Below are 15,302 nucleotides of genomic sequence, written 5' to 3' on the forward strand. Positions count from 1 at the left end.
GGCGATCTTGATCAACTTGAACGCTGGGCTGAAAGCAACAGGTGGAGATTGAATAGGGACAAGTGCCAAGTCCTCCACCGAGGAAAAAGAAACCAAAGGCATCGATACAGGATGGGGAATACGTGGCTCAACAGAACTGAGAAGAAAAAGATCTCAGACTATTGTGGACAATGGGCTGAATAGGAGTCAAGAATGCAATGCAGCCATCAAAAGAGAAAATGTTATTTTGGGATGCATTAACAGAAGTATTCCTTCCAAATCATGAGGAGCAGTAGTTCTCCTATACTCCTCCCTAGTCAGACCTCACCTGGAATACTGTGTCCAGATTTAAGAAAGATGAAGAACAGTTAGAAGGGGTTCAGAGGAGGACAACAAAAATGAACCAGGGTTTGGAAACTCTGCCTTGTGAGGAGAGACGGAGAGAACTGGGCATGTTCATCCCTGAGAAGAGAAAACTGAGGGGGGACATGGTATGGCTCTATAAGTAGCTCAAAGGCTGCCACAAAGAGGAAGGTCGAGATCTCTTCTTGCTGATGCAAGTGCAGGGCATGGAATAATCGATTAAAGCTGCAACAACCCAGGTTCAGTCTAGATATCAGGAAAAGCGTCATCACTGTCAGAGTGGGACCAGTTATCTAGAGAGGTGGTGGTCTCTTGATGCCAGAGACATCAAGATGATACTGGACAGCCATCTAAGTGGAATGGCATTAATTGGTGTCCTGCAACAGCAGGGGTTGGACCCAATGGCCTTCATGGCCCTTTCCAACTCTACTATTTTATAATTCTATGATTCTATGAAACATGCATATTCAAAAGCTAAAAACGATAAAAACAGAAACGAATCCCACAGCAATACAGGATGCACATAAGTGAAACTGAGTGGTGGAAATTTAGGACACACAACAGAAACCCCTTCTTTTCACATAATGCAGAGTCAAAATATGAAATGCACAAACACAGAGGTAGCTCTGAGCACAGACTCAGATGATTAGATGAATTCCCAGAGGAGGAGGCCGTCAGTGAGCAGGACAGCTGTAGTTTCAAACAATGTATGCTGGGAACATGGGCGAGAAGGTGCTACTGCAACCGCGTCTTGCAGCCCAGCGTGGGATCTAGCTAGAAACCTTCCTTGCCGCACAGTCAGGCTCTTGACCTGATCCAAAATGACACACCTTACATTCCAGTGCTCTTGATGCACCAAAGAAGTTGCTTAATATCCCAACCAAAGCTGTCTGGAGAAAACCCTTTTAGCGGGCTCATCCAGCCAGACTGGCATGAGGGCAGCCCTGCCATAGGAAGGGGCGTTCTCAAAAAATCTGGCCTTTACTGATTTTGGAGTACTGATGGTGAGAAAAAGGACTAGCAGGAAGTCACCCTGGATGGCAGAGGTTGCTATGCCAGCTTTAGCCACCAGGGGTGGCCTTGCTCTTGCTGAGTTTGTTGGCCTTACATTCCTGCCTCCCTTCAAGCAGCAGCCCCTATTACACCACCATGGGTCCTCGAACTGTGGCCTGCGGGCCAGATATGGCCTGCCATGCTCATTTATCCGGCTCGCCTCAGAGCTTTTGGACTCACTCGGACGATCTCCAAGCGAGTCCAAAAGCTCTGAGCCAGTGCAGGCGTTCTCTGAAGCTGAGCAGAGCCGGTGCATGCGCCAAATCGTAGCGGCTCAACTGTGCGTGCACCGGCTCTCTTCCCCACCCACCTCTTTCATGCATATACAGAGCGGGAATACGGGGTGGGAAACAGAAGAGAGGAGGGTGAAAGAGAGAGAGAGAGAGATGAAGTCACTAAAAAGGATTGAAGGTAAGAAGAGTATAACTTTTTACATCCATTTATAAGTATGTGAGCCATGTCCCCGGGTGCGGGAGCCACGGCCTTCTATGGGCAAGCCGCCACCGTCGAGCGGCCGCCGCGCTTCTTCCCCCCACGGCGGGGAGAGGCGGGAGGCGCCCTGCTTGGACAGCCGCAGCCTCCTTCCTTCGCCTCGGAAAGAAGCCCTCGCCTCCCTCCTCACGGCCCTCTCCCGGCTGGGGGAGCTGCTCCACACTCGCCTCCCTGGCCTCCTGCTCCCTCAGAACCTGGCCGGTGGCGAGGACTATAATTTCCATTATGCCCAACCAGCATGGCCAATGGAAGTTGTAGTCCAACTCATGTGAGCAGTACCCGTTTTGGCAAGGTTGCACTTGAAATATGATGGCCATTGGCTCTGCATCCAAATACGGCCATTGTGTATTGTGGGAATTGTTCTGGGCTGACTTGCTTCAAATACCACAGTGGCATTGACAGTATTTGTCCTTAGTGTTTTTGCTTCATTCTTTGTAACTGCCAGTCGCAGTCCTCAGCTGCATTGTGCAAAATACTCTATTTGGTGCCTTGGTCGTGCTGTAGCTCTGTCCCTCGAATATGGACATGCTCTTCCCCACCTCATCTGCTGCAGCCCGAGCGAGCAGAGCAAACATTTTTTAATTGTAATTACTTTTTAAATTTATTTTAATTTTAATTAATTTTTCAAATTTTAATTACTTTTTAACTTTATTTTAATTAATTTTTAATGTGCAGTGTGCATAGGAATTTGTTCACATTTTTTTCAAACTATAGTCAGTCCCCTAACAGTCTGAGGGACAGTAAACTGGCCCCCCATGTAAAAAGTTGGAGGACCCCTGTATTACACAATCTGAAGAGAAACCACAGCAGGCCCTATTAGCAGGTGTGCAGGGTTTCTTGCTTGGCACCAGTACATCCCCCAGTCCATCTGGAAGAATATTTTTGTCACCATTGCAAACCCTCTGCCCCCATATACCCCACTGAATCAATGAATACTTCCTTTTGATTCCACATTGTTAAATGAATTTATTTCCGCCAATAAAGCAAGCACAACTCCCACCTACTTCACTTACAATAACCCTGCGAGGTAGACAAGATTTCCTAAGTGCTATCCCACACTGCCCCTCACCTGTCAGATGCGTAAGCATCAGATCCAGTGCAAGTTCTTTTAAAAGGAGATCAATACAGATCCTTTTGGAAACCCACAGCTCTGGTGATGCTGGAATCCAGAGGGCAGAGGGGCTCTGAGTGGGCTTGTGGGTGCAACTCTTTGGGAAGTGGGGGCAGGGCATCTTTCGATGCCAATCTGTGTGAACCTCTGCGGCAGTCACCCCCATGAACTACTGGGGCCATGATTTGATTTTTTGAGGGGGCCTAGATAGCCTATTGGAGGCTGAGCCAGAGAAAGGTTTGTTCTGATCCAACCACACAATCCTTTTGTCCACTGTAAACTGGCTGTCCCCTGGTGGAAACTGTTGGACCAGACTGTGCGACTGTCTAGTCTAGCCTTCCACTCACAGGCGGCGTTTTAGGACAGAAGCTGGCTCGTTCCCCACAGCGGAGGCTGCCGCACGGCATTTCCCGCCTGCAAGCGGCTGGAGTTTCGGGCCCCGAGGTCACTTCCAGCAAGAGGATTCTGGAGGAATCAGAGCAGCTGTGCTCGCGGGCCTCTTGCCCATGGGAAGCCTTCGAGCAGCGCGGGAGTGCGAAAGCCCCCCTGCTCACGCCCCAAGCGATTGGCTTCCATGGGCACCTGTCTCTTTTCTTGGGGGGAGCGAGGCCCCTCCACCCTTCTCTTCCTTTGGAAAGTATCCAGTCTCCTTCGGAAGCCATTCCAGTTGGTGGCCACGACACACCATGTGGCAGCACGTTCCGTAGATGAATGGGCTGCGGAAGAGGACTCCCTTGGATCGGGGCCCGGGTCCCTTCTCCCCCCTGCTTTCGCTTTCTCCTCCTCATCCCCAGCCCAGCTCCCTGGGACCAAGCAGCCACCTCTGCCCCGACGCAAGCTGCGCTGGCTGACTCCGGATGAGTCACCGAAGCGGTTACGCAAGCGCTGGATCACGTTTCGCCGATGCCCCGGGCAGCGCGTGCGGCGCGTCGAGGGGGCCAGCGGCGTTGCCAAAGAACTGGGCAACTTTCACCCGCTTTCTCCAGGCGGGATTAGGCCCCGATCCGCCCTACTGCGCCAAACCGAGTCGGAGAGTGGCTTGCAACTCAGCCGGGCACCCCTTTTGCAGCTTGCGGCGCCCCCAGTGGGGAGGGATTGACTCGCGAGTAAAACTGCGTAGCATCGGGCTGCAAAGAAAACCATGGCCAAGTGGTTTGTTGCTCGCTTGCCTATCAGGGTTCTACACAGAAATAAATCCCACTGACTTTAATGGGGCTTACTCCCCGGTAAGTGGGTTCAGCGTTGCAGGTTGAAGGGCATGCACTGCTCTGCCCAATGTTGCGGGGGGGGGGGCTACTGTGCCCTCCCGCACATCTGGCTAAAATCTGCCTGATCCAGGATCTCTTCTACACGGAAAGCGGCTGTTGAAATTCCAGGCACTCACTTTCGAGTGAAAGGGCTCGAGGTTCCGCCTCTGCCTGCACAAATTAAAGGCGAAGCACCTTGCGAAAGGGGGGCGGGCGCTGCAGAAAGCGCGGCTAGCGATGCAAAATGCACGCGTGCCTTTTCCTGTTGCGTGGGGGCGTTGTATGAGTAAGGGATGTTGGCTGGGGTTGCGGTTGTAAAGTGCATGCGTGCAACTGTGCTGCTGCCGTGGGAAGTTTGCAAGACAACGCGTGGGTGTGGGTTGCCGGTGGACGAGCTGCACGAACCGAAGCAGAAGGAACGAGCGAGAGGAGCGCTCCGCGCGAGGAGACTGAAGCCAAGAGCGATTGCAGCAACAACCGACACCTCTTCTCGCCTCTTACTACGGGAGTGATGCGGGGGGGGGGGCGACATTCCTCCGCCACCCAGTTAGACTTTGCGCTATTTTTTGTTTTTTCATCTGCTGGCGGGTTCTTGCATCGTTGCTGTGCGCGCGCACTGTAATAGATTGCAAAACCACAGTCATTGCCGGACAGGAATTTCTACGCACATACTTAAAGTATCTCCCCACCTCGTGGGCTTCCAAAATAACTGCATTTAAAAAAACCGAAACACCCCCCCCCCGCACGCGCTCATTCTTGGGGATGGGGCGTATTCTCGTCCCTCGTATGCACGTAAACGTCTCCTTAAATCGATGCAGCGCAGCTAAGGCCGGCTTTGCCCTTTCTCGAAGGAGGAGGGTGCAGCCGCGCTGCTCGGAAAAGCCCAGCCCTGGTTTCTGGGGAAATTCAGCCACGCTACGAGCACTTTTCCTGCTTGGCAGCAGAAAAAAATCAACCGAAACTCCGGTCTCTCCGCTTCTTTCTTTTCTTTTCGACTTCTTAAATATTGCAAATAAAGATGACTCCCCCTACCGTTTGCAAAACTGCCGGAATCCCACGTGGTGGCGCCTAAGCGGACAACCAATCCGCAGGCTCCGTGGGGCGGCCTTTGATGCCTCGTCTACGAATAGGACGGAGCGAGGGACGTCCCGAGCCACACCCCCTCGGAGGTTCAAAAGGAGCTGTCAGCGGGCGCCGCGTTCAGACGGATGTGCTGCCTCGCCTCGCCTGCCTGCCTGCCTGCCTGCCTGCCTGCCTGCCTGCCTGCCTGCCTGCCTGCGCGCTCCGCTGCCGTGCGCATTCGCTGCGCGGGGTTCCGGCTTGCTGCGCTGGAGGGAGCCCGCGGGGCTTGCGGGGAGCTTGGGGGCTGACTGCGCGCGTGCGGACGTGTGGCGCGCGCCCTGGCCTGCTCGCGCGCGTGGCCGAGCCCGCCACGGTGGATTACAGTTGCACCATGACGTTGGAAGAGCTGGTGACCCCCGACGAGGCCGAGAAAAAGTAAGCGCGCCTCCCTGCTCGCCACGCCGCGGAGGGGGCTGGGGGCGCTCTGGGCCCCCAAGGCGCCTTGTCCGGCGCTCGCCCTCACCCTGGCGCCTTTTCTCCCTTCCAGGATGAAGCCGGTCAGCGAAGCGGTGGAGCAGCTCTTGGTGGCGGCCCAGAGGCAGGGCTGCCTGACCGTGGGCGTGTACGAATCGGCCAAGCTAATGAACATGTGAGCCTCCCCGCCCGCCCGCCCGTCCGCCCCGGCGCCGCCGTCGCTGCTCTTGCACGTTTGGCGCTGGCTGCGGGTTGCTTTTTAAGGGGCTTGCCTGTCCCGGGCTCGGGGGAACAGCCGGCGCAGCCAGCGCGGGCCCTGCGGGGCACGGGCGGCCTTTTGCAGAGCGTGCCAAGCGGGCGCGGGGTGCGTGCTCTGCCCGGCCGGGAGGCTCTGTGACGGCCCTCCTTTCCTCCGCAGCGACCCGGACTGCGTGGTGCTGTGCCTGCTGGCCGCCGACGAGGACGACATCGCGCTGCAGATCCACTTCACCCTCATCCGAGCCTTCTGCTGCGGCAACGACATCCATATCCTGCGGGTGGCCGGCATGGAGCGGCTGGCGGCTGTGCTGGGCGAGAACCCCAAGGACGGCGCCGAGCCGCGGGACCTGCACTGCCTCCTCGTGACGGTGAGTCGGCGGCGCCAGGTGCGCCCCACGCCGCGCCGCTCCCCCGGGTCCGCCAGGTCTCCGGGCGGCTTCGCTTCGCTTGGCTTCTTCTTGAGGTTAAATGCCCTGGAGGGGAAAGGGGGGGCAGGAGCGTGCTCGTGCAACGGGGGGAGGGGGGGTTCACGCCGAGGGCTCTGGGTCTGTGCTTGCTGGAGGAGGAGGGACTTCCCCTGGGTTTGTTTCCTCAGCTGACCTGGCAAACAGCCCTGAGTGAGCAGATCGGAATGTCCTCCCGCCCAGGGATCATTTCTGGGAGGCCGCCTCTGCAGTGCCAGATCAATCTGCCCGGGAAAGAAAGCCTTTTTCTCTGGAGCTGAGGAGTGGCAGATCAACGTGCTTGAAGTGGCCTGACTTCCACCTGCCTCCCAGAGTTGGGGCTTGGTCTGATGGGCATGGTCCCTGCCCAAGAGCTAGGCTGGCTGTGGCTGAAGGGGCGGAAGCCCCAAACAGCCAGGAGGGGCTCCACAGCTGGCTAGTGAAGGGCGCTCTGCGGCCTGCCCTGCTCGTGGGTCACTTTCGGTGGTTTTTCCAGCCCTCCCCCCACGAATCCTGACAACCACTTTGCTTCCTTCCCCTGCAGAAGCCACACACGGATTCCTGGACAAGCCATGGCCTAGCCGAGGTGGCCAGCTACTGCGAAGAAAGCCGCTGCAACAATGAGTGGGTCCCCTACGTCTCCTTGCAGGTGCGCTGACCTGGCCCCCGCTTCCACCGTGAGCGCAGCAAACGGACGAGAACCAGACGGGTCAGAAGTTCTTAGGAAAAAAAAGCTCCGCCTGCCCATCCCATGGAGAAGTGGGTTGGGACGAGTCATGGAGACAGAGGAGGTGAAGCCCCCAGAGTGAGTGCCTGAGGGCCGGCTCAACCTTGTCAGCTGACTGCTCCGAAGGAAGAGGGCGGAGGCGGTGGTGGCCTTCCTGGCCTGGGGCTGCCCAGTGCTGTGGGAGGAGGTGGGGCGAATTCTGGGCCACTGGGCCTTGCAGCTGCCTCCCCGTGTCCCCCGTGGAGCAACCGGAGAGGAAGCCTGACCTGGTTGCCCTCTTGCAAAGGACTCTTAACTGGACGCTGGAAGAGGGAAGAATTCTTTGCATCTGCCGCTTGTGCCAGAAGAAGCAGCAGCAAAGGACTGATGCACGAAAGACGGTTGCAAACAAAATACAATGCTATCTTTAAAAAAAAAGACTTTTTGATAAAATGCATCCAAACATGCAATCTTTTATTTTCTTTTTTGCACTCTAAGCTTGAGAAGAACCCAAAGACAAATATATGCTTATATGATTTAAAAATTACAATAAAGATACTTTATGTTCTGCAAGCATGAAGTGATGCATGCTGAGTCTGCCTTAAGAGTTTGTTCTGCGTTTTGAGTGGGGTTGCGGGAAGAATATGCTTGGCTTGCAGCTCATCTCTTTGGCCTCTGCAAACAGCGTTTGCTCCCTTTGCAGACTGGCTTGCCATGTCTGGTAGAAACAGGGTTCTCCATGTAACCCTGGGGAAGCAGTTTGGGTGTTTAGCTGCACAGAAATTCCCCCGCAGCTCCGCTAATTGGGGCATCCTGGGAACTGCAGGGCCTCTTGACTGCCTGAGCGCACACACAGTTGCCATTGATCTGCATCAACTATTTTGGAACTTGCTGCAACTGGGCTGTTTGGGGTACCTCTAATGTGTGCACTTCTTCTCATGCTCAAGAGGTTTGCCCGGGGTGCGGGAGTGGCTGAGGGGCCCCACATCATCTCATGGGGTTCGTCAGCAGGCATCCGTGCCGCATGCGCAGGACTGGTTAGAGGAGGAGGAATGATGAGACTGAACACTTGCACGCCACCCTCACTTGCTGGTGCCGAGCTGGCTGGAGAGGGTTGGAGCTGTGATCCAACACACCTGAGCGGTGTCAGGCTTGCAGATTTTGCTGCACCCGCTTCCCAGGCATGAGCCCGATTCTGGAGCCCATGATACAAGCGGCTGTTTCTCTAAACTTTAGCTGTGCCTTGGTTTGCGCAAATTAGCATTGGGTATTTGGAGCAGACGAAAGATGGCAACACCACAGCCCTGTGTCGCCTTTTCCTTCTCTTTTTAAAGTAGGCATTTGGCTTCCTGCCACGATGTGCACGCAGTTTTGTTTTTTTGCTACTGTTAGTTTTGAGGTTGGGGCAGAAGTAGGAGTAGCAAAAAAATACATGCTGAGCCAGAGAAGGGTGGTCGTCGCACAAAGGTCTGGCTCACCTTTCCACTCTCACACCAGGTGGAAACCAGGCAAGAGTGAGCCAAGCACGGTCTTCCCAGCTGCCAGTAGCCCTGGACAGGAAGCTTGTTCTAATTTTGTTGCTCCATGTGCATGGGAAGCCGAGTGCTTTGACACCGTGATAAGCTTCCCACACAATGCTTCCTGCTTCCCACAAAACCAAGCTGCTCTTCTGAAATGTGTGACTTGCCTGTGGCACTGAACCAGGTTCCACCTGTGCAGACTTTGCACACTACCTGCCTCTTCTTGGCCTGGATCGCATAAGCACAGCTTGCCATTGTGGGCACAGTGAAGCAGATTTGGTTAAAAGCACTCTGTTGAGCTGCTAGCCCTTGAAATGCCAAAGCTGACGCAGAAGGTGTTTGTGGTTCCCTCAAATGAGTCACAGAGGGAGTTATGCAAACTAGACAAATGAATGCAAAGAGTAGCAAAGAGCATTCTTGAAGACTTCCTGCCTTCACTGCTAGATTCCTCTCTGCAGGGCCCTGGGCAGGCATCACGTGAAGATTCGTCACGACAAGCCCCATAGCCAGCTTTTTTGCGTGCTCTCTCTCATGTGTTCACGCGCACGCAGCCAGAACTGTCGCCCAAGCAGGGGGCTCTCCACGTGCACCCTTGGGTGCTGTGCTGGGTGGAGGGGGTCTGCATTTTGGCTCCAGAAATGTGGCAACCTGGCAATGGGAAGAGTGAGTGGCTCTGGTTGCTCAGGTTTTCCTCTCGCTGAGGATGCACACACAGGAGGTGGGGCAGAAATCCCAAACAACAGAGATATCCGGGGGCTGTTTAGCACTGGAGGCGGCGTCTTCACTGCTCGCGGGCGCATCCTGTCACAGGCCACACAGGCCAGGGAAGCTTGTGGGGTGGGTCGTCCAGGCAGCCGTGCAAGAAGTGTTCCCTGTGTGCTGGAGAGGCACGTGGATGCTTTGCAGGAAGGCAGGTCTCTGATCGGCCCCCAGCATTCATTGGGCCCAGGGACGAGGCCACCTCCACTGCTCGCCAAAGCTGTCTGTCTGCTACGATGGCCAGAAGCAAGGAGGTGGCCTTCATGGCCTTCCAACTCTACTGTTCTGTGATTCACAGAGATGCTCCCAGCGGGCCTCCAACACCGCCAGCTTGGCCTGCGAGACGGCTGGTCTTCCCCTCCCCGTGCAACCAAGGGCCCCTTCCATACCCGCTTGGGCGATGCCCAGGGCCACCTCCCTGGGATCCCCCTGCAAAGCATCCAGAGAGCAGCCACATGGTTCTCGCCGTCGACCTTCATCAGGCACGGCTGGCTGGATGACCGTGCAAGGACGGACTGCCTTGGCAGCGCAGGCCGCTCCTCCGTGACAGCAGCCCCCCTCCGTCTGCCGCAGGGCAAGCTCGCTAGTCGTCCATATGAGCGACGCACTGAGACCAGGATGAAGGAAGGCAGGTCGCTCACCTGTGGCTGCCGTTCTTCAAGTGGCCATCCGTGCGTTCACACAGCCCGCCCTCCAGCCCCATTTGCTCTAGTCCCTCCAACGGTGTCTCCTTACCCTCTATGGCTGCTCAGGCCGGGTCAGGTTGGGGTTGTGCGTGGGAGGCTCAGACGGCCACTCGAGGAATGACAGTGACAGTGAACGGCAACCCGTTTCTTCCTGCCGTGTCATTTGCCTTAATCGATTCAGCCTTGACGGTAACATGCACTGCCGCTAAGCTCAGACCAGGTGCTCTGGTTCGACAGAGCCTCTCAACAGTCGTCTTCTTATTTAGCTCATTCATTCGTGCGCTGCCCAATAGCCGAGCTCTCTTTTGCCTCAGCAGGGTGCGTGTGTGTGTGTGTGATAATCCTCACTACATTGTAGCCAGAAAACTCAGCAGCAGCTCTGGAGTGCTAAATCAGCATGGGTAGGGGTGGTCAGCTGAGCTCATGCAAAGTGTTGTTGTGGCTCATTTAGGCCATTCTCTCCCCTTTGACTTGGCAGCTGAGCTCTTGCAAAGCTTCACTTTGACTCAACTCAGCCATTCTCTCTCTCTTGACTCTGCAGCTCTCTGCTTCATCTCTTCTACACATTGAACTACAACTTTGGCCTCTTCGGGTGCATCCCTTCTCCTTCCAGCCTGCCTCCCACATGGCAGCAGCTTTCAGGAATCCAGCCCGACCGGGAGCAGCCCTGGCACAGCTCCAGGGAACTGAAGTCCATGCTGCACTCCATCCCCATATCCTGGGGAGCTCCACCAGAGGCTGCCTGCGCACCTGGGATCCTGGCGTCTGTTGTTTTGTTGAAAGGAAGCTGGTAACTGGACAGCTTGCTCAGGGTTTGGGATCTTCAAAACATTTCCACCAGCTCCTTTTCCTGGGCTGGGGAGATGAGCTCTGCTGTCGTCTCCATTCCTACCTCTGTCGGAATTTTACATTCTTGTCATATTTATTGTGCTTTGCAAACCACCCAAACAGCTTCGGCTGTTGGGCAGTCTAGACATTAAATAAATAAATTCTTGATTATTTGTACTGTTAACAATACTGTTGCTGGGGCCAGGAAGAAGGCAAGGAGGCTGATCTGAAGGCAGATGAGTCTACTTCAGCAGCATCTGCAACACTCTTGCCATGCATGTTCTAGGACAAGCTGGAGCAAAAACAAAACACAGATCTGTCTGTGCTCATTTCCATTTGCACAAAAGGCTGTAAGGGTGAAAAGGGGGATGCATGGAAAGGGGGAGAGGAAAGTACTGGGTTTCAGGGAAAATCATAGCATCTTAGTGGGAAGGGGCCATGAAGGCCACCGGGTCCAGCCCCTGCTGTTGCAGGACACCAGTTTGTATCACCCCACTCAGGGGGCTGTCCAGTTTCTTCTTGAATGTCGCCAGCGTGAGAAAGCCTCAGGCTGAAAGATTTGGGGGAAGCACATGTGGGTCAAAATGCATCCCATCTGGAGGCTTGGAGGGAGCAGAAGTTCTCGGAGTCCTCTCATCTTTCCTTCAGCAAGTGAGATCCAGGCCTCCATTGGTTCTTCCCCAAACTGCCTTATCTGACCATCTAATCCCATCAACCTGTCTTTCAAGTGATGTTTTCCAACAGACATTCATGTGCCATTCAGTGGAAATCCTCTTCACAAAGAGCTGAGTGGCAGAAAGGAGACAAGTCGCTTCCAAGAGCAGCTTCTGTGTCAGTTGAAAAGCCAGCGATACAGCTGAGATGAGCCTCCCAGGTGGTCCGCTGCCAAGCGATCCTACCTTAAAGCTGGCAAGCAAATCTGATACAAAGGCTGGTCTACCACAATGGAACAGCAGAGCTGGAGGCCGGTGGCGTCAGGTGGAGCTGAGGTTCATATCCCTGTATTGACATATGTCCTCACTGGCTAAGCAGCACAGGCAGGGCCTTTTCAGGGGTGATCCCCATGGTGGAACACCCTTCCTGCAGGGAGTGCACAGAGTGCTCTTTGTGGACTTCTCCATCCTTCCCAGGCAGAGCACTTCCCTACCTCTGCTGCAAAGTTTAAGTCCAGCAAAGACTCAGAACTTTGACTGCAAAAACTCTACTTCTGCTTTCCCTTCTGCATCCACAACCTTAAGGACTAGTGACTTGCTTTTTCAAAACCCCTTTTTATATCTGCAATTAAGTTTTCTGAGCACTGAGCTTTGCAATCTGTACCTTGGCAGTTGTACTGTCTTGATATGAGCATTCACAGTCAAGTCAGTTCCACCTGATTCCCAAGCCATGTCTGGGAGGCTTTTTGGAGACCTCCTGGTTTTGCCCAGGGGAACAAAGAGTAGCTAAAGGGCTAGAACAGCAAAGGTGGTCAGAGCCCTGGCACTGCCCAAACCTGCCAGACTCCTCCTCTGAATGGTGCACATTTTAAAAAGAAAATGTTTATACACGTAGTTCAAGAAATACAGCTGGTAGCTCAAAATAAAAATGCAGAGCAAGTTGATACAGATAAATATACTGGGATTTGGTTGAGTGGGTGGGGAGCAAAAGAGAGAGTAGGGATGGCCTGGAGCAACTTTCTTAAGAAGAAAAATGAAATCTTTAATGTAAACTTAACATTGCTTTGACAATTGTACTTATATAGTGTTATATTTTCTCAGTTCTAGACATCCAAAAATAGACAAGCCTTTGAGATGTGGATTTATCACAGGATGCTACTGTAAAGAATGAAAGAAAATTTGATAAAGAATTAAAATCAAGACATTATAAAAAACAGACAGTGCAGGAAACTAGACTATTTAGATCATTTAGTAAGAATGAAAAACATTAACATATTCAAGGTAAAATAAATGGGAAGAGGAGTGCAGGAAGGAGATGCGAAGGTCTCAGTTGAAAAGCCCTTTCATGGATGAGGTTGGAGCGGGACCAGATGGCACCTGGAAGAGCGTCTCTCCCCCAGGAGGGGAGGAAGGAGAGAGGTGGAAGCATCCCTGCAGGAAGGAAAAGGAGCAGAGAGACCTTTGCTCCTTGCAGGCAGCAGAGTGGCTCCCTCCTCTGCCTTGACTCTCCCACCTTCCTGGTCACCGCCCAAGAATTCAGCTGCAGGCTGCCCCAGGCAGCGTCAATCCCGCCAGGCAGGCCAGCGGCTGCTTCCAGCAGTGGACAGCCAGAGGTTGTACTTGAAGCCTCCCAGCAGGAGAGTGGCAACCCTGTGTTGCCGGGTGCAGTTTGGTGAACAGGCGAGGTCGGCTTCGGGGACTCTACACTCAGACCAATAAGAGCCTGGAGACGAGACTGTAACCCTGGTGCAAACCTTGTTCTAGTTCACTAAGAAGAAAGCGGAGACAAAGATGGGATCCGTATCTTGTTTACAGTACACTAAACCAGGTGTTATATACCTGGGCAAGCAATCAGAACCAATACACTTTCTGTTCATTGGTACTTCTCCCCACTGCTTAATTCAAAGAACCCTTTCTTCTTTAAAGTCTAACCTTCCCTCGAGCCCTGTTCCTCATCTCCTTGTAATACACATCAGCCTCGTGCAATCTTCCTCCCTAATCTAGCACAGCATTTTGTTACTGTCCTGATAGCGCTAACTAGATTCTACTGCCCCTCTGATTATTAAGTCAAGGTCATGCTAGCTATGGGTTGCACAAAGTTCATTTTGCTCCCACATTCCCTCCTCCCACCCGAACAGGAAACTCAATATGGCCGTCGTGCTTTGCCTATGGCTGCAGTGAGGGCAAGAGAACACGGGGTGGGTGGGGGTCAATTCCTGCAATATCCCCACACGTCCACATGGGCCCAGGTCACAAGATGAGTATTGATTCAGAATCATGTCTGATCAATAATGAAATAAATAACTTCAGGGCCAAATTAAAATGCAAGCTGGCTAATTCAGCAAGGAAATGGCGATATTTGCATTAGAGGCTGCTTCTGTTGTCTAGCAGAAAACAAGGCTGGGGGACTGTGAATGTGAAGGGGGTGAGGAGGCCTGGAATCTGACGGTGGCCACATGGAATCCCATCAAAACCCTGAGCTCACGTGAGGGAGGTACACGATGGTTACACAGCAGGATCAGCCATACTGCGAGATTCAAAACTGTGAGACAAGATCTGGGCAGGCACAAGCAGCTTTACTGAAGCGTTTGCAAAGGCTGGCTCAGAGTCTCAGTTGCCTGAGGAACAAAGAGCAATTTACACAAAGCATACATGAGATTATATACATTTCTTTCCCCGATGCTCAGCACTACCCCTGCTTCGGCATTGGCTATTACTAAGAAGTCACAATCTTCTCCATCGCCTCCATCACACCACCCCTCGACATGCTCCCCCTCCCGCTCATACATCCCATGTTCATGCTGGTGAGCCCATTACCTAGGAGAAGGGTGCCAGTTACTGTTCATGCACCTATTAAGCATGCGCAGTTCCTTCTAAGAGTTCAATAGGCCGGTTTGGCCTTGTAGCCATCTCGATTGTTGACCATTTATCTCCCAAAACTTGTGGGAGGATGAGATAGGAAGAACAACCCTTCTTCCAAGCTCATTCCAGTTTCTGTTCCTTCCTTCAGTAGGATACGTGCCTGTAAACTTAGTAGCAAATGGCTTCTTACTATGAAATAGCTGTGCCTTTGCTAGTTTTTTTTTCTCTTTTTAAAAAGATACTATTCTTGCTCTGTTTCTCACAATATCATCTCAGCCGATTCCTTTGTTTATGTATGGATGCATCACAGATCACATAATTCTCAATAGCTGACCAGTCTTCCAAGGAACCAGACAAGTTGAAACACAGAGTATAGTGAATAAAAGGACTCTTAAAATTCCCTCAAAGGATGCCATAGAGCAAAAGAAAAAGCAAGTAGCAGAAGCTGACTGGTGAGAGATTCAGGACAGGTCCCAGGAGGTGCATAGTGAAAACTCCACCGGCTCCATCAGCTGCCTCAGCATTGCTGGCTGCTTTGAAGCTGGCTTGGGGAGGGCTCCACCTTCTGCCCAGGTGTGCAAGGCAGCATCTGAAAACAACAAGCCAGAAGCTGACTTCCTGAAGAGTGGAGGAAAAACAGAGGCCAAGAAACAAAGGCCACGAGCTGGCACATGGCTATGCCAGGAGCAGAGCTGGGGAAAGGAATCCAGGAGCCCTGGCTAATGACCTCCCCCCGCACCCCCCGCAGGCTAGCTCTTGCAATCGAGAGGCCCTTGGGCACCATAAGCTGGCAGCCTGCCCAGATC

At 53.3% G+C, this 15,302-nt stretch overlaps 1 protein-coding gene across 1 annotated transcript; it reads left to right on the forward strand.

Moving 5' to 3' along the window:
* Window positions 1-5,456: 5,456 nt before the first annotated feature.
* GADD45B (growth arrest and DNA damage inducible beta) lies at window positions 5,457-7,761 on the forward strand. The gene is made up of 4 exons (XM_044421047.1): window positions 5,457-5,742; window positions 5,855-5,956; window positions 6,200-6,407; window positions 7,027-7,761. The coding sequence occupies exons 1-4, from the start codon at window positions 5,699-5,701 to the stop codon at window positions 7,138-7,140; spliced, it is 468 nt and encodes a 155-aa protein (XP_044276982.1). The 5' UTR covers window positions 5,457-5,698; the 3' UTR covers window positions 7,141-7,761.
* The last annotated feature ends 7,541 nt before the right edge of the window (window positions 7,762-15,302 follow it).

Source organism: Varanus komodoensis, unplaced genomic scaffold (genome assembly GCF_004798865.1).
Source record: "Varanus komodoensis strain SLA01 unplaced genomic scaffold, ASM479886v1 scaffold113, whole genome shotgun sequence".
NCBI classification, from domain to species: Eukaryota; Metazoa; Chordata; class Lepidosauria; order Squamata; family Varanidae; genus Varanus; species Varanus komodoensis.